This window comes from Fundulus heteroclitus, chromosome 19 (assembly GCF_011125445.2).
Source record: "Fundulus heteroclitus isolate FHET01 chromosome 19, MU-UCD_Fhet_4.1, whole genome shotgun sequence".
Lineage (NCBI taxonomy): Eukaryota > Metazoa > Chordata > Actinopteri > Cyprinodontiformes > Fundulidae > Fundulus > Fundulus heteroclitus.
In genome coordinates this window covers 17,915,997-17,935,245 of record NC_046379.1, presented here as the reverse complement: position 1 = coordinate 17,935,245, position 19,249 = coordinate 17,915,997, and the positions used below count along the sequence as shown (strand labels likewise).

The 19,249-nt window shown below is 41.3% G+C and overlaps 1 protein-coding gene and 1 long non-coding RNA gene across 9 annotated transcripts in view; one reads left to right on the top strand and one right to left on the bottom strand.

The window, feature by feature from the left end:
- Nucleotides 1-8,079, bottom strand: part of meis2a (Meis homeobox 2a) — a 102,066-nt gene extending 93,987 nt beyond the window's left edge. For 3 of the 8 annotated variants that reach the window (XM_012861581.3, XM_036150404.1, XM_036150407.1), the window contains exons 1-6: nucleotides 7,175-8,078; nucleotides 6,471-6,697; nucleotides 4,934-5,075; nucleotides 4,625-4,675; nucleotides 4,340-4,390; nucleotides 3,695-3,844 (exon numbers count right to left, since the gene is read on the bottom strand). In XM_012861581.3, coding sequence (XP_012717035.1) covers nucleotides 3,695-3,844; nucleotides 4,340-4,390; nucleotides 4,625-4,675; nucleotides 4,934-5,075; nucleotides 6,471-6,697; nucleotides 7,175-7,186 — 633 coding nt within the window. In that variant the 5' untranslated portion in view covers nucleotides 7,187-8,078. Of the gene's footprint in view, nucleotides 1-3,694; nucleotides 3,845-4,339; nucleotides 4,391-4,624; nucleotides 4,676-4,933; nucleotides 5,076-6,470; nucleotides 6,698-6,915; nucleotides 7,027-7,174 lie in introns of those variants that run through there. The other 5 variants (XM_012861580.3, XM_036150402.1, XM_036150405.1 and 2 more) reach the window with 3 other exon arrangements.
- Nucleotides 8,080-9,758: 1,679 nt separating this feature from the next.
- LOC105925595 lies at nucleotides 9,759-14,960 on the top strand. The gene is made up of 2 exons (XR_004933357.1): nucleotides 9,759-10,571; nucleotides 14,621-14,960. It is a non-coding gene; the product is annotated as an uncharacterized LOC105925595 (long non-coding RNA).
- The last annotated feature ends 4,289 nt before the right edge of the window (nucleotides 14,961-19,249 follow it).

Below are 19,249 nucleotides of genomic sequence, written 5' to 3'. Positions count from 1 at the left end.
AAGACTTAAAAATAGCTTTTTAACGCAGTCGTTCGCTGCACGTCGTGTGTTTGGATCAGAGCAAAAATGCTGAAGTGTTGTGGGATTAAAACGCAGCCTGTGAACTCGTTTATTGCATTCATTTTGCTGCGGAGCACAACAGGAGTGTGGGAGACGCAACAGGTGAGCACGATTAGACGTGGCTTACAACAGGGATCTGCATCTGAACCACAACCATGAGGAAATATAAAGCGACAAAATTAAGCAATCGCAACACACAAAAAGAAAAAGGCCTGATTCAACAATGCGCTGAGCTCGAGGCCACCGCGAACATCTGATATACCTGTCTCCACTGAACAGACTCAAAGTGAACCGCCGCATTCATATCACTATTCCGCTGCTTTCAAACTTTACAGCATAGCACCCTGAACCTGCACCAGAGAATCCACACTGAAACGGTTTGTTTTTCTTTCTCCCCTGCCTGCCATGCACTGCTGAGATACGCCGCGCTATAACTATGGGAACGAGTAAAACTCCCCGAAGGAAAGCCCACAAAACAAAGCACTGGGGCAGGCAAACCACGCAGCATTTCTATGAAACCAAATTTTAAACTGTGCATGAATTCATTCAGTTCAGTCTAATATGTGCAAATAAAAGGGGGGAAAGAGAGCCGTATGCTAATATGAAGGCACAATGGCACAAGAAGACATAAAGACTAATTCATTAGAGCAGATAATACTCAGAGACTGTTAATTGTATTTGTCACCCTAATTGGATGTAGCACAGAGGAAAAGAGAAATTTCTTTCATTAATTATACAGACATGAAAGTGCACACACTGGCCATATACAAAAACTACACTGCAATGTGTGTGTGTGTGTGTGTGCGTTTGTGTTTTTCCTTATCAGTCTTTGTGTGTAATCCGGCATCTTTTTTCTTTCCCTAAATAGGACGGAGTGGATATGAGGAGGGGGGGCAACGAGATGGGAAGCCCTGGGTGGGCTTACATGTCTGAGATAGCCAAAGCCGAGCAAGTAAGGGAAATCAACAGTGTCAGCAAGGCCTCATCCTGTTCTCACTATACCATAATCCAATCATCTGCAAGACAGTGCTGCATTCAAGTGTAAATAAAAGTGTGCTTATTATTCTCCACCGTCAGGTATGAGGAAGGGGAGGCAAGAAACAGGGGAAGGAGACGCACGGCGAAGAGCCTCATCATCTACAGAAAAACCAACTTTCTTTTCCAAATGAGATGTAGCCCGGGGCTGTATATTAAAAATGCATATCAAAGCAAAGAGAAGGGGAAAAAATGGACGTGAGAGATTCTAACTAAATAAATTAGCATATCTAACTATCAAACCGCCTTCCTCTACTCAGTGAGACAAGGACAGAAATGAATAATAAATCAGAGCGAACGGGAATAAATAGAAAGGGGGAAAAAAAAAACCTTTTGTAAGTTGCATGGGGGCTCTTTTTAATGATAGAAATAGCAGCTAATTTGCTCACACTAGCAAAATATTTATCTTTAAAACAACAACTTATATAACCTAATAAAACCACCACTTTTACAACTCAGGAAGGAAACAGATCACTGCAAAATGTATTAGTGTCTCTGACTTTACTACATACAGCTATGAACATTTCTCTTTTATGTATGAACTACACTGGGATCTATATTGACAACATCCATCCCAAATGTCCAAGTAAAAAACATTGTCACTTTGACAAATGCTCAAAATAACAGAGCGTTTGCAGGATTCAGACCTCAAAATGACGTTGAGAAAAGAAACGTTCATATCCATTTTCAAACAACGCAGCACTTTAAGCTTTAATACATTGTGTCATGATAAACCATCATCAGTTCCTCAATAGGGGGTGATAATGTTTTAGAATTCATTGGACACCGATATCTCTGCATGGCTTTCCAACATGTAAAGATGCTGAGTTTTTAAACAAATATATAGAGAAAAGCCGTCTCTTATTATGAATTTTTTTTTCCCCCAGAGCTGTATAAAACTACATTATCAAACAAGGGAAAACAATACCCTCCTCTGCTTTGCAGAAATTCAGCCCAGCAGTTAAGGTGCAATAAAAAGTTCAATGGTGCCACAGAAGTGAGATAAATCCCTCAAACCTTAAATACCTAATGAGGTGGTCAGTCCAAACGACTCCCAGATAAATAGCCTGTCATGCAACCTGCTTTGTTTATTGCCACTGCTTATTTGCTTTATTGACACATTTCATTTTCTAATTATCAAAAATATTTCTCACGCGTGGAGCCATGCTGTGCTGGTGTCTGAGGATCCATCGGAAATTGGCTTGAGTATCCAACCATCTGCCATGAAACTAAACAGGCCAGTTTATCTAATCTCTGCAGTATAAACAACAGCATGCCTCATTTCTGCACTTGTGTTTGAGGATCACATAGTGTTTGCAGCGTTTTTTCCCTTTTTTTTATTTTTTTTTTTTAGATTTTCCTCTTGGTTCTCAGCCCTAAATAAAGCTCACCTGGTGCCATGCTTGCCGCGGCGCTGCATAAGCGACGGGACAATTGCTATTAGGCCTATAGCCAGACTCAACAGATGCAGTGCACAGACTTTGCATAACACTTAAATCTGCTTTAATTCCTAATAGGCTTGGCCTTGTGCAGCACAGATATTTAACCAGCCACTTTGTTACTCAAACAGCTCGTTTTACTCCCACGAAAAAAAAAAAAAAAACATTAGGTTTTTTTTATCACAGGCGAGCACAGATATCAGCTCAATCCTTCAGTGTCAGCCCAATCCATACAGCGCAGGGAGAGCAGAGGGGGGGGGGGGGGGGGGGGGAGTATGTGTTTATTACACCGAAAATGCACGATTTAAACTGGAGGATCGATCTTCAAATTTAAAGCTACTGTACTTCAGGTGCATATAATTGAATTCAGCCTTATGCAGCCTGCGGCCATAAACCAACGGCAGCAGAGGAGAAAGCAACAGCAGAGCAAAAGAGGGGGGAAAAAAAACGCCCGGTAAATCAATACGAAACAATTAAACACATTAACATCAACAGAAATAGGAGGATCCTCCAGACGGACCATCATACGCCTTGTGAACTTGACATTGATGGTAAGCCTTTAGCTCTAAGATCTCTCTCAGTAGGTTCCCACTTTCTCCACCTCTGCTCCAAAAATCCACAGCTTTGCGCACACAGCCCCCCAAATATAAAGCTGTTCTTTCTTTTTTTAAATATTGACCTAGAGCTGAAGCTTACAGCACTGATACCCTGCTTTAGCTTTAAACCTGCCCTGCTGATAATTGCCTATTTTTTCCCCCCATTTCCTTTCACCGTGCGCTGCTCCATAAATGCGCGTTTTTTACGCATCCGCTCAAACCTCCAGCAACACAGGCGCACAGGGACGCATCATGCACACATCACTGCTCCCAATCAAAAGACTCAAACAATAACTCAGTCTATTGTATCACATGTAGCTTCTGACCTCACAACATCGATTTTTTTTTTTTTATCTTTTATTATTTTACTTGCAGAACACAACGCGCTTTATTTACAGATAGGGTCACACACTTCAGCGCCGAAGAGACTGCTTTTATGAACATTATCAGCCAGGGTATTTCTTTTAGCAGAAACAAATTATTTGGCAGATGCATTAACAACTTAGCGCTCTCACTCAACAGCAGAGACGTCACATAAAACGCAGTGGAAGTTTGGTTACTTACGTGATCTGCAAGGTTAGTCGACGACCCCGAAAGTTCTTCGTGATCTGACTTCGAGCTGCCATCCCGCTCATCAATCACTAGATCTATTGGCATTTTTCCTTTCAAACAGCTGATGTACCGGTGGCAAAAATTGTCGCACAGCTCGTGCACCTATTGTAAAACAAACAAAAAAAAGTATATATAAGGAAAGGAAAACACAACACACATGGTTCAGGACGGGGATGGAAACGCTCCAGCCAGTCCAAGAATAACTCAAATTAAGGTGCATTATCGGCGGCGAGGAAACAATAGTCAAATTGTTGCAGCGCTTATTATTATTCTCCCGAGACCCCGAGCAACAAGTTGAACGGACAAAAGAAAAAATAAACAGTGCGTCCATAATGAGCGGCTGAAACTGAACCTGCGGATCAATGTCCGTGCGCAACATGGGCAAAGAGCCTCTGACATACTTAATCAATAGTTACTTCAGCTGCGTCAATAATTGGTTAAATAAAACATCTTATGGTGTAAAAAAAATGATAATCCTAAAACTCTCTCTCCCTCTCTCTCTCTTTGCTTTCGGTTTCTGTTTTATCTCTAGCAATTATGAGCAATGCATGAGCATTTTTTTGCAGGTCTGATCAGAAGATTATTAATAAAAGGTACCTTTTCTAGCTCCAAGAGGTGAAACCGTAATACTTGTATGGCTTGTATCATCTGGAACAGAGAGCAAAGGAAGCACAATTAGAATGAGAAAATGGTTTGTATATTTTTTCATGATTAAAGCGTTTGTGTGAAAATAAAAACGCATTTTCTGCTGTGGGGGGAAAAGGGGAGTGTTGCTTCTCGTAAGAAATCACTTACTGGTCAGATACGTTTGGTGTGAGAATATATTGCGGATCTGCAAGTTCAAATCACGCGCACATTTTCTACACTGAAAAGCGCACTTACCAAATTATCCAACTCTGGATTTGATGAAAATAAAGGCTTTTCCGCTCGGACCTAAAAAAAAAACAATAGAGCAAAGGGCAAAATACAGTTTTTTAATAATTTTTTTCATTCCTGATTCTGACCTGAATTCCTTTTCAATAAAACAAACGTGCGCGCCAGCAGGAAAACACGCACGCTGAAACGTTGGGAAAAGTTTTCACTGCTGCATTCATTTTGAGTACAGCAAAAACACGGCGCAATAGTTGTTTTTTCACTTCATTTTATTTTATTTTATTTTATTCATTTATTTATACAAGTTGAAAAATGGACCTGTTTGGCAAAGACTGCGATGTCCTCGTTGAAGGAGTCTGAGGAGCAGACGTCGCCGCCCGCTACGCCGGGCTCCCTCGGAGTACACGTCGCCAACTCGCACTTCTCGAAAACCAGCGCGAGCAGTGGGAATAAAGGGTGACTGCAAAGAGGAGGGGGAGAAAACATAAGCAGCCTGAGTATATACGAGCAGCGCTGCAGCGGCTGCACGGAACCCCCCCTGCAAAATAAAAATGTCCCTGCACACCTCCATGCTTCTAAAAACCCTTGCATTTCAGGTTGCAATTAAAAAAAGTAGGCTATGCAACACATGCAAAAAACTAAGATATTATTATTATTATTATTATTATTATTATTATTATTATTATTATTATTATTATTATTATTATTATTATTATTATTATTATTATTACCGTTAATTTTAGTCCTCGTTAACTAAGGCTGCATGTTCAGGGCAAGATAGCCATCACAGTGCGTCTATTTTAAGATAATATTATACATTTGAAAAGGAGAGCAATTCCCATGCGAATCTGGGATGTGTTCTTCCTCAGAGCTCAACATAACAACCGGCTGATCGGCAGGGGCATTTCTCGCACTCCAAAGCCACAAAAGTCCAAACTCACACAGCCGAGAGATGTCTTTGGAATAAAAGGGGAAAAAAAATACATCCGTGACACGATTCCGCATTTCGCCTCCATACAAACTGCGTCTTTTGTTTTCCTTCCGAGGAGGCCTGCAGCTATGATCCACACTATTAATAACGTGGATTAAAAAAGTCACATAACAACAAGCACGTTTTAGACGTAAATTACACTTTTAGTAAAACGTGAACAATCGTTCTCTTGATTAAAATAAACGGCCTGGTGCCAAAGTTTTCCATCTGCAGCAGCGTAAAAGTGAGTGTAAACTCTATTCCTACAATTGGAGAGAGGACAAAATAAACCGTGAGAATAAAAGAGATTACATCCCGTGGATTATAACACTGCCCGTGTAGGGTTCAGTGATCAGTGATCACGTTTTTCTCTTTACATGTTTGAGAATAATCTGAGAAAAGTAGCCTTAGGAGGACACGCGGTGGTTTTTAACGCAATAAGTGTGTGAACGAGTGTGTGTGTGCGTGTGTGTGTGTGTGTGACTGCAAACTATGTATAAAAACACTGCAAACAGAACCAAAACGCGCCAAACGGATTGTCCTTTTGCATTTAATAAATGATTGTTGGCAGTAATATTAAAGCAATGAGGCAACCAGTTTAAAATGGATTTTATGTATTCCTTGTGCCACTTTCGAGAGCTTCCATATTAATTTACAAGCTCAGGGCTGATACTCTTGCTTGCTGCAGGCTTTTACAATGAGTGTAAAATTACACAGCGACAATCCCCCCCTTAACCGACAATGTGCCTCCAAACAAAAACCTGCACAAAACTCCACTAAAAACAAGCGGTGGGAGAGAAATTCTGAAGTTCAAACTTAGAAGGGTGGAAGGGGAAAAAAAATAAGGAACTACTTAGATGCATGTTGTAATCATGCAAAGCTCACCCGTAAATTTGATCTTTGTCCCTCTTTAAAACGTCGTTGACAGCGGAGCCCATGCTGGTGGGCATAACGTTCGGGTGGGGAGCGTGAGCTCCGTAGTGCTGGCTGGCGTGGAGCGGCGGTCCGTGGTTCAGGTGGTGGACCTGGGGAAGCGGCCGGGGCGCATGCGGGTCCCCGTACATGGACGCCGGGACTCCGTCCATCCCACCATAATGGGCCAGCTCATCGTACTGAGAATGAAATTAGAGGAAGAATTAAAAGCGAGCGCATACATCTGTGCATATCTAGATATATTTTAAACAAACATTAAAAAAGTCTATGTTTTTAAATAACGATGTTGTCTCATTCTGATTTTAAACAATCGCAAAGAAGAGACAAAAAACACGCCGCAGCCAGGACAAAAAAACCGTCTAATATTAAAGGAGCTGCAACTCGGTTTTATCATTACCAGAAACATTATAAAGTTAGGTTGCTCCCTCTGCGCACAAAGAAGCGAAACAGCTCGGAGTCTCCCGTGAAACTGCTTCGTGGAGCCTCGTCGGGGAAAAAGTGGAGGCTGTCACTTCGCTTGGAGAGTGAGAGCGCAGCAGAAAATGTCAAATAGAGCCGCTTTGATAAGAAAACTTTGTAAAATTGCCAGCACCCCCCGACTTAGAAAAGGGGGTTGCGATCTGAGCAGGTAAAGCGGAGTGAGATTTAAAACCTACCCTTTGCGCCATCAGGCTGCGCTCCAATAAACTCCCGAATCTGTCCGTATATGTTTAATATCCCAGATCGGAAAGTGATTTAGTGGCAAGATTCCCCTCTTTCAACCAACTTTTTTTTTTTTTTTTGCGAATTCTCCTATTCGCCAGTGTGGTTCAGTTCAACCCGTCGCATCGGGAAGTTTTTTTTTTGCAGCAATTTTTTCTTGTTTTCCTTCTTTCCTCGAGAAAAAAAAAGAAAAAGAAAAGAAAAAAATGCGCCAAAGTGAAGGTTACAATCGGCCCATCAACAACCTGCATGTAACTAAACTGTCGTGTCTCATGGCTTTTTGCCACTCCAGCTGTCAATCAAAGCCAGAGGTTGTCAAGGTAATGAATGAATGACGGTTGGTGATGATGTTCAAGAGAAGGACGAATCTTTTTTAGTCCGTTTTCATCCCGCAAGTCCGCGTCTCCTTTAATGCCTCCAGATCGCTATCTTGTTTTATTATCACCGCACAAAAAGAAGAAGAAGAAGGCAAAAAAAAAGGTGTAGAAATTAAGAGAGCGCGATTCGGATCTCTCCTTTTCTTTCCCCCCGTAGGTATTTCGTCTATCTTGGCGAGACTGAGATGAGTGAGTGTCAGCGAGTGTTGGCAGGTTGGCTGCTGGCTTGCTTATAGAAACAGAGTCAGTTCGCAGCGCTGAGCGGTGGGCGAATGAAATGACGGATCCCGGAAGTAGCGGTGGCCATAGCCAGTCCTGCAGCAGCTCCGCACAAGAGAGAGGAGAGGAGAGACCAAATCCTGTGATATGCAGAGTGTCTATGCGAGGCGCGGGGACGGCTTCAACTCCACACTGGGGGTTGAAAAAGCTCGAAACTCCCACCCCAATCCCTCTGTTTCACCGAGGAGAGACCTGAAGAGAAAGCAGGAGAGGGCTGTGCGAGAGGGCGGATATATGCTCCTCCGAGTTCAACAAAAACACAACACTGACTGCAACTTAACAGCATGAATATTCATTCAGAACAGAGAAGACGCGGAATCATAATTGGAACGGCGAAATTACGCACAACGTATCCAAATATTTACGCACAGGGATTAAAGCGTTATCAGCGATGGAAAACAATCCATTGTGAATATAACCTGCGGGCAGAATTAACAGTTTATTATACTAATGCTGTCTTTAGTATGGCGCTCACTAGTTATCTGTTTTGTGGTTTATAAGATGCTGGATGCGTACTTAATATCTTCGTAATTCCTCCTAATCTGGTTGCTAATTATTACTTTGCAGTGGCGCCACCGGGGTGGTGGTGAGGGGCAACGTGGGCAATAGCCACCCCTATAAATCGGTCTCAACACAATCATCATGCTTTTTCTATGATATGTTATGATTTGAAAGGGGAGGACAAAGTTTTGAGTAAGTCCTTCTCACTACTTATTTGTTATCCTTTCTGGCTGAAACTCTTTTGTTTGTTTTTCTTCATACTGAGCAACAATTAGAGACCATATAACAATATAATAAAAGTCAGAAAACTCTGCTACTGTAAACAAGTACATGGTACATGGATGTAGTACACGACACTCTTTTGTTTTATGGTTTAGGGTTGTTTGCTATCGTGCCTATTTATTATCTCCATAATGCCTTTTAACCTGGCTGCTAATTATTGCTGTGCAGTGGCGTCACAAAGAGGGGCGGGCACTGCAACAACCCCCCCTCCCCCCACCCACCCCACTTCATATACTATGTTTGTTGTATTGTTTTGTTCGATTTTTTTGTTTGTTTTTGTGTATATTGTGGTGGTGGTGGTGGGGGGGGGGGGGTGGAAGGTGGTTGTTATGGTTTTATGAGCATGAACTGAACAGACGACAGGATAAAGTTTGATAAGGTTGGAGTATTTATTCATTTATTTATGCATTCTTGTTCATCTGTTTTTCAGATTTTGTAGCAATTTTATTCAAGAGGAAAAATATATAAACACACACATCAAGCCTATACCCCACCACCACCGCTAAAATAAATAAAGAATACTATGAGTGCATCGCAAACTCCGCCAACACCAGTTGTGCTCTCAAATGCTAAAAAACGCAGGGCGAAATCTCAGATTAACACTTACTCGTAAAACAAAAGGAGGGGAAAAAACACAATATACAAAATAAAAAAAACACAACTCAAGGCACAGAATTCTATATATTCATCCCACTCGTTATTAAAAGCGGGTTAATTTTGCCTTCTACAGAACATAACAAACCTTGCCTCTTCTTCCCTCGGTAATCATCATCCACGCTGAAGAGCGTTGCTCTTAGTATAACGTGATATTTCTCCAACATATTTATGGAAAAACTCTTTTCTTTTCCTCTTTGCAGGCCAGTCCCGGTTTTGACGCGCTGCCCCAAGGTTATCAATCACCCCCACCCCCTCACCACATTAGGCCACCCCTTCAAAAAACATTCTGAAGGCACCCATGTCGCTCTGCTCTCTCTCTCTCTCTCCCTGTCTCTCTCTCTCTCTCTTTCTTAAATTAAACACCCCTATGAGTCCAGAATGAACTTTTCCAAGATGTTAAAAAAAGAGAAGAGCTTTTGTGAGGGGGTGGTGGGGGAAACTAGTTTTGCATGTTTCTTCCGCCCAATCCCCTGTCTTGATAGGAGCTTACCTCAGAGTAGTCAATTATCAAAGCTCCCCCAAGATCATCAATCATGTGAGGAGATTGAAGTTTAGAGGAGGAGCAACGCTCCGGCCATCGATTCCAGTGAAGCCCCCCCTTCTCGCCCCCCTCCCATTTTTTTTATTTAGCCACAAAACACAAGCAGGCCATCTACCCCTTCAGCTCCGTCAACGCTAATATGCCGTCGTGGCCGTATTAATAGGTTCAACACATAAATGTTCCATTTGGAACTCGGTGACATTTTTTGATGGTGAAAATTAATTATTCACAGGTTAGGATTAAGTGCTCAGGGAGATGGGCTGTGGCTACTGTTGGAGGGTCAACAACTCTCCCGGCAAACAAAAATACCCAGCCAGTGCTGCATAAAGGGGTCGATTGTACAGACAGCGGAGTTGAGAAACAACGGAAAATGATTTAATAAATGAAACCGTGACAACAGTTATGTTTGTTGGCATAAAGTGGGGAGGGGGTGGGTGGGGTGTGCAGGACCGCAGGCTTTGACAAACGGCTGTATGTGTGGACATTTCGACGCGCAATACCCCGGGAAGGAGCTGCAGAGCAGCGCACAGAGAGCCAAGGCGATCACCGTCTCCAGGTCTCTGAGTGTGCGCTCTGTAAACACAGCCGGTCCGGCGAACCCTGCCGCTGAAGACTCTGGCGCTCGATACTCAAATACTGTCCGATCTCTTTGCATTTCTTGTTCTATTTTAATTTTTATTTTTTATCAACCACTCTCCTTTTGGATCAACCATGGTGAGTAGCAAACGCCTCATATACTCCCACACTTTTCCTATGACTGCGCGTCGTTTTCTCATTCTCGGCACAGTAAACTTGGAAAGTTTTTCTTTTCTTTTTTTTTCCTCATTGTCCTTCTTTCTCTGGCTGTATTGTTTAAAACACAGCCCAGAATAAATTGCGGAACCCTTAAAGAGAAATCTCGACTGATGTTTTAAGTTTGTGTGCTTGTGTGCTTTTAGATCTCACACAAGATTGCTGTGGAAAAGTGTGATTTGCCCCGAAGGATCACCAGAGGAGTAGCTATATGTTATTTAAAAAAAAAAAAAAAAAAAAAGAAAACTAATAAACTTTATACTTATAGCAATTGTAACATCTGAATTATTTAGATTTTAAAATATTTCTTTCATAAATGTAATTTTATTGTCAATCGACTAAAGCTATATATATATATATATATATATATATATATATATATATATATATATATATATATATATATATATATATATATATATATATATATATATAAACAAACATGTCACAATTTACTCTGTAATGTTTTATTTGTGTGTAACTCATCACAGGCAACAATAGGTAATTAAACTTAATTAAACTCGCCTGCGCGGTTTGCCAGCTAAAAGAAATTCCAGGACATCTTTCGCAACTTGTTTTGTTTTTTAAAATGACAATAGTTAAAAAAAAAAAATAGAAGAAAAAAAAAATAAACATATTTCCAACCAACTCTTGCGCGCTCGAAACAAATCAGAAGATGGCATTACCAGGCGGTAACATTTCATCTGCTGGTGTCAAATTGAGGTCAGTTTAGGGTTAAAGCGCTCGGTGTCCATGTGGGGACATGGCCAGCTGCGTTTGGATTCATTAAAGAGGAGGAGGTGTGCGGTGGTGGGGGGGAGAAGGATCCATTTCAAGGAAAACACTGCTGGGACAGTCACCGGGGTTTTAAGATCCCCCCTGCATGTCATATCCTAAAGGTGCACCAGGACCAATGCTCCACGGCGCTGAACTTCCACTCCTCTGTTTACTCTTCTGCCAGGATTCCCCCCCTCAAAACACACACACACACACACCCAGACACACACGAAAACACAAACCCGATTCTAAATATGGAAGAGGGGGGGGGGGGGGGGGGGGGAAACGCATTGTGGATTTTAATTCCTCTCCGAAAAAGATCACTGATATCACACGAGCTCAAAATCCTCTTAGTGACCTTAAACACTCCTGGAGAAACAATCGGCGCTCAACCCGCAGGAACAAATAAATTCGCCCTAATCTTGTTTGTAACTTTGTTCTTCCTTTGGAGCTCTGCGGCGTTTGAGATTATGCAAATGAGCAGGGGCTAATGTAAAGAGAGGCTGAGATAAGGCGGGGATCACAGGAGGGTTGGAGGAGAGACGCGGACAGTGAAGACCTCAAACTGTTTGATCCATTTTTTATCAGTCCTGGAATAAAATAAAATAAAAAACTAGAAACACAGAGATTGATGCACAGATTAGCTCAAGGGTGTATTTTGGCGTTTAGTAACACCAACGCAAATTTAACAATTTAGTCAGTTATTATTATTATTATTGCAAAATCTTCCCGGTATTTGTTTACATCCAAATGATGTTCTTCTCTCGCATGAAGCATTACCTCACTCCTCTCTGCATGTGAACTCCTTCTGACCTCCGGACTGAAATGTGACTATAAGCTTTCAGGAGAGAAAAAAAAGGGGGGGGGCACCAAGCAGCTCAAATACTTGTAAAAGTTTCGCGACTAACTGTAAATTCTTTAGCTCCAAAGCCTCATTTTCCCCTCCACCGGTTCTCAGACTCTAGTGTCAGAGGGTCTGCAAAAGGGAGGAGGAGGAGGAGTAGGAGAAAGCGAGGAGAGGCCAACTCGAAATGTAACTGTGGCTTTTCACCCTCCCCTCCCCTTTCCCTCTCTCTCTCTCCGAGGAGAGGAGGGAGAAATGCGCGGCGTTCTAGCGACACCTGGCGGCCGCAGATCATGCGAAGGAGGGCGGCCCGAGGATTTTGTAGTGGAGAAAAAAATGCGATAAGGCCCAGAAAAATAAATTCTAATCACGCTGTTGTTATTTGTTCAAAGAAAAAGAGAAAAACATACACGTGCCAAATTTTATAAAATAAAATAATCAGATGTCGAATAATGTTTGATAATTGTTAAACAGCAAAAAATAGCACACTGAAGTGTATATTTGTGAGACAGAAATTCAGACAACTTTAATGCGAAATTTTTGCTATTAGTTTTTCTTTCTTTTTTCCAGTTTGTACTTTGAAAAAGAGAGAGAGAGAAATGCGTCATATATATTTTATCAGTCGTTAAATGTATGATTAAACATATTTATCCATTTTAATATTTTATGTTGATGTTAAAGCTTTAGTTTGGACTTCACCTGCCAGGTATTTCTTCTCAAGTTCAGATTTTTTTTATGTAGCTCCCAGTAGCTCCTATCAGATTAATCCATAACTGATTTTAGGATTTTCAGGGGATATCATACTTCAAGATGAATAAAAACGCTAAATTTAAACCAATTCAGAAACTTCAGGATGTCCGGAAAGCCTGAAACAGGGCGTCAAATTGGGCTAATTCATTAATAATAATAATATTAATAATATTAATAATATTAATAATAATAATAATAATAATAATAATAATAATAATAATAATTATTATTATTATTATTATTATTATTATTATTATTATTATTATTATTATTATTATTATTATTATTATCCCATTTGTATTTAGTTTCAAGTTATAAAGCTGTTTATGCAAAAGTCAAGGCCTCTTGTATTTTTGCTCCCCAACGCCTCCGTGTCTTTTTTTTTTTTTTTTTTTCTTGCTTTGCAGCCAGCCCTGCAGAGCCTTGCAGCTCTGCCCGGCTGTGACACAGTTCGAGCAGGTCACCGCCGAGATTAGAGCCCGTCGTTAACGCCTGCTCCGATACACCAAATGCTGATTTAATGAGCTTGCATTGGCTGTTTGTCCCAGAATACCTGGTGAGCATGTGTTAGGAACGCCACCAGCCATAATCCTCGTGTTTCCTTTTTAACGCTCGGCTTTAGGGGGAGGCAGCCTGCAGACATGACTCGGATTTCTTGCTCTTCTTATTTATCATTGTTTATCATTTTGAGTATCGTTAGATTGGAGAGACCGGAGCCTATGTAGATGGCTATTTACAGGTGGCCCGTTTGCAGTCACATTGCCAGCGGTAATTGAGAGAAGTTTAAGTGGAGGCCGGGAAACCAAGGAGTTAATAGCGCTGACCCTCTTGCTGTGCCACTGTCGCTCATCATTTATCAGGCTTAAGGGGCTTAAACACGCAGCGCTGGCCCACCTTTTATTACATATCAAACCCTCTCTCTCCCTCTCCCTTATCTACATTATAAGAAACGCACGCATCGTTGGCTGTTATGCGGATTTGGAAACAGAAACATGTCCAATAAAGTCGCCCTCCTCCGCTGATCAGAGGAAATATGTCTTTAGGCGCTGCGCGCTTTAAGCCCCTCATTAAATTCCATCTCAATACCCCTGCCTCCTCTTTTTGAGACGAATTTAGGGAACGCTCTGTTGTTCGGCCACTAAGTTTAGGAATCTATAAAAGTCTCCATCCTCTCCTCGCGAATAAGAAAGCGAATTAAATGATCTGATTTAGGAATAAGGGTGGCGTTACAGTCGACAGTTAAAACACTGTAAATACACTCACAGAACGTGCGCAAAAAAGTAATGAAAATAAAAGGTGCGCATGAGAGCTGCGCAGTTGGAAAATTATTGAATGTCGAGAAAAGGGACACAAATCACTTGTGACAGGATACATATGTAATCTATGCAGGATTTATTATTTACAAAAATATACTATATTTATTATTATTATTATTATTATTATTAGTAGTAGTAGTAGTAGTAGTAGTAGTAGTAGTAGTAATATTTTTTAATGTTTTAAATTATTATTTTTATATAGGAGCGATTTCTCTCTCTGTCTTTCTCTCTCTCTCTCTCTCTCTCTCTCTCTCTCTTGTTTCTGTATTTTTGTGAATCTGCAGGTCCCTCCATGCCTGAATTGTCGGCTGGTTTCCTCCAAGGGGATCGCCGGGAACTCAGCCTGAACGCAGCTGCATTCACGTGGAGCGACGCGTTTTGATATTCAGGTCACACAAGGGGAGCAAACACATGCCCTCCTGTTCAATAAACATCATTGATAAGGCTGCACATCCGGCCATTTTCCAACGCCGACCTTCGCAGAGCAACAGCGCTTATTGTTGTGAATTATAAGGCTGAGATATGTCGTTTTGAGCTTTATCTTGCCTGTTTGTTTAAAAGTGAAATTTTAAAAAATAATGCTTTCATTTCGGAGGTGTCCACATTAAAGTCGGAGAAAGTTGACTTTTGAGTTGTTCCTGTGTTTATTTCTACACACGGGCTCATTAGTAACATGTCAATGACTCCCCTCTCTGTCTTGCACACACACCCAATCCACTGAGCCACCCACCCATAAATAGACACACACACACACACACACACACACACACACACACGCGACCCAACCTAAGAGACAAAACCTATTAATTTGGATTATGTGTACCATGTCCTCCCTTCCACATTCATCTGTGTAACTTTCCCTGTGACCTCATGTTTGCTCGGCTTTCACAGCATGACGCGGAAAAAATCGCAGCTGAACCCTCTGCAGACACACTAGACTTGCAAAGCAAAACCTCTTACTCACAATACCTGCAGGGAATAGCGCAGGTAAACAAATGCCTATAGGTTTTGTTTGTTTTTTGTGCCCCTGTTTTCTTTCTCTCTTCATGTTATCCGTGTTCCATCTGATACCCGGATAGCTCCACCCCACCCCAGCCCCCCCCACCCCCCCTTTTTTCATTCACTTCCCTGCTTTCTGGTTCTGCAGGAGTTCACCCGTCCAAGCGAGGCTATAGGTAATTGCCTGGCATTGTCAAATAAAGCGACCACTGATTCAAATTAAGAGTGAAATATCAAAGCGCGGCGCTGCCTTCTGCAGCCGGCACTTATCCACGCAGGAGACGCAGGAGGAGATCTGAGAGCTTGGGGGACCTGCAGGGAGCCGGCAACGAAAACACTCAGCCTTCCCTTCCTAGATAAATATCGCCAATGAGAGCAACAGAGCCCAACATGCCCAGGTTCACCAGGAACAGCGTTATTTGTTTGTGTTACAAATCCCGCTTATCCGTTATTAGCTCTTAAAGTGAGGAGGGATTTCGTGATATTCCACGACATTCCTGGTGTGTGCCCCTCAAAGATCAAAGGTCGGAAATACATGGATGCGACGGCGTTCAAGCTGGCCGGGCCAGGACATGTTCTCACTCCTCCTTTACAGCATTTCTTCCGTGTTTCTGGATGAGATACAAAGGGAGGACTAAAGAGGAGTCAGGCCCCCGGGATTAGAAGTGAGCAGCACATTAAGGTTTGGCAGCAGAAATGAGCTGCACCACCACACGCTCGTTTATAACGTGCAATGTTTGTCTTTTGATTTTCCTCCTGCTTAAATCTACAATCGGCTCCCCCGAAACCGGCGTGAATCCCCCCCTTTTTTCCTCCTGCCGAGTCATACGGCATAATCTAATATAGTGTGTAATTTCTTCACCTTGATTCAGCAGGCACCGACAACAAGACCTTTGACACTTTGACACAGTAAGTGGAGGGTGATCTCAATGAACAATGTCATTGCACATGGAAGACAGGGGGGGGAAAGATCATTTCTGATCCCCTTCATGTTCAAACTAGACAAGGTGCGTCCAGGGATTTCAGCTCAGTGTAAAAAAAAAAAAAGAAAAAAAGGGGGCACGTGTAATTTGACTTGCCACATGTCAATGGAAGCTGAATTGGTTACATTCGGCAACAACAAATAAAATGCTTTCCGTGCTTTAGTGAGTGTTTTTCGTGGTTGGAGGCGAAACAGGTTTGCAGACGATATTTGAGTGTTTAATGCTGTAAACACACAGACTTCCCTCTCCCGCTGGCATACGGATGGCTCCCAGGGACACTTTACATGTAAATATTCATGGAAAGAAGGGATGGGCTATTAATTATTAAGCGCAGTAAAGAAGTGTAATACTTCAGCATTACACACATATGAATCCTATTTTTTTTTTTCTTCTATTTGCTGCATTATGTTCAGGTGAGACGAGTCATCTTTTGGAAAAGGATTTTTATGGTACCGATTAATAAAATACGAGGAATAAGAAAATACAGAGCATTAAATATGAAAGAGAACATGAGCAATATTTATGACTATACATAATTAACATATGAACCACGAGGCAAGAAAAGTTGGATGAGGTTTTTTTTTTATTTTTCTTCGACTAAAACTCACAATGCGGACCAATGTCATCTTTTGGTTTTCCAAGAAGAAGTTTGAGCACTTACAGTTGAACTTTTCAGGTGAATTACGCCAGCACATTTCTCCAGGTTCCGCTTTTCCCCCCCTATTTTTGCCTTGCAGCCCGTGGCTTTTGACAGATTGTCACACTGTGATGGAGTTAGAGCTGTGAGGGGGATAGAAGTCCACACCTGAGTTTCACACGGCAGACATCTGACACCCAAAGGAAATAGGGACAGGAGATTATAATGCCGCCAACTGAGGGTGAGGTGAATTCTTGTTGGGTTTAAATGTTAATTGTTATTTTTCTTCCAACTTTTTAATTGCCTGTCGAATGACAGTAACCTTATATATATATATATATATATATATATATATATATATATATATATATATATATATATATATATATATATATATATATATATATATATATATATATATATATTCCCTATATACATATATGTATATAGGGAAGTCAGTAAAATTGAAGAATAATTCTAGTGTTTGAAAGGAATCAGTAGGAGGCGTGGCTCAAGTTTGCCCAGGTGTATGCGAGTTACAGAAACTGGGACACATACAGCACTCTACAGGGCCAACAACATTGCCTGTGGGAGGGGTGTCCTGAATCCAACAGGAAGTCAGCCATTTTTGATCTCAGCTGTTGCGTTTTAAACAAACTCCTCCTGGAAATTTTGGCTCACTGTTATTGTACTGCATTAATTGTTGTTGACATGGATTAAAAAAAAAAAAAATCTGCAACTGGTTTTGTTATCACTATGACGTTGAGCTATTGAATGCAACGCCATGCCCTCTAGTTACATGTTGGTTTAGTTTTTTTTTTTTTGCATACTACATTTTATTGTGACTTGCTGTAAAATAAATTTCCCATTGAGATGGAAAGAAAAGATCTGAATCTGTTCAAATAATAGCTCTGCGATATTTATAGTTATATAATTGTGAGAGTAACAGTAAAGCATTGAATGCTGAACACTGACAATGGTTATGAAAATACCGGTTTACGGACTACGCAGTAAATACGCATTTATTTAGACACATGAAGCAACATTCAGTTTATCTCACTATTATGGCTCTCTTTCTGTTGCAGATTTGACCTGAATTGCTTTCCAGCAATGAGCACGGGAAAGAAACAACCTCGATACAATCGGCTCTTGGAGAGTTCAGATCCTATTGTACCAGTGACAGAAATTAACCAGACATCCCCATTACTTGTGCTGACATGAGTCACAATCTAAAAGAACGCTGATGTTCTCTAAGATCCCTGCCATTTAGTTCATTTGTGCCCCCCCCCTCCAAAAAAAAAAAAAGAAAAACCTATTCTGAATTATCCTAGTTAAATTAAATTAACAATTTCCCTTGCTGATTTGCTCTTTGAAAGCCCCCCATTACACAAAAACATTGTATATATTATCAAATCCCTTAGTGGAATATGGAAGGAATGCTCTGAGATGATCCCATCATCACCAAGATGTAATATTATAATCAATTAGCATGGATGAACTAATTGTCCAATCTCTCACTGCTAATTAACTCTGGAAATATATAAGTGGGACAAACCAGTGCAGCATTTTTTTTTTACGAGAGGTTGCACAAATTGAGTTTGTGCCTCGGTGAACGGAGTGGATTTTTCTTCCGCAGCCTTTGGTTTCTCAATATGTATGAACTACATCACAGAGAAAGAGACAAAAGTGGGGCCTGCATGAAAGCGGAGCACGTTTAAGATTCCGGAGATGCAAATGCGTCGGTTGTCGTTGAACGCTGGTGTTTGCATAACATCAGTTGACACAGTCTGTGAGAGCTTTTTCTGTGCCACATGTGTACAGACTGCCTGAACACGCCGTCATCTGGGAGGTTTTATTGTGTTTTCAAAGGCGCACTCAGAGCTGAATACAAGTCCGTAGCTTGGAATTTGGAAAGCAGGCTCAGAGTTTATAGCGCGGCGATCGTCACGTGGATTACCATACGGTATGTTATGTGCTGCTGTTTTACGTTTTGCCCAGACAAAAGGCTGCCACCGCTGCTGGTGCGACGTTCATTATTACAGAGCACAGGTTCATCGCGAGTACAAGCAGCAATCCAATACGAGACACTCTGGAGCAACTGTGCCCTCACGTTGCCCCGGAGCTGCCCTCAGCTGCCCTGTAAAAATAAACTCATGAAACAATAACCGCACCGTATTCTAAATGCAGTTTATTTGTGATGTTAGTCGATAAGCATCTCAATATACGAGAATATCATGAAAAAGTTTGTTTCAATTATTCAATTGAAAGTCATTGTAGCCCATGTTCTCCATAAA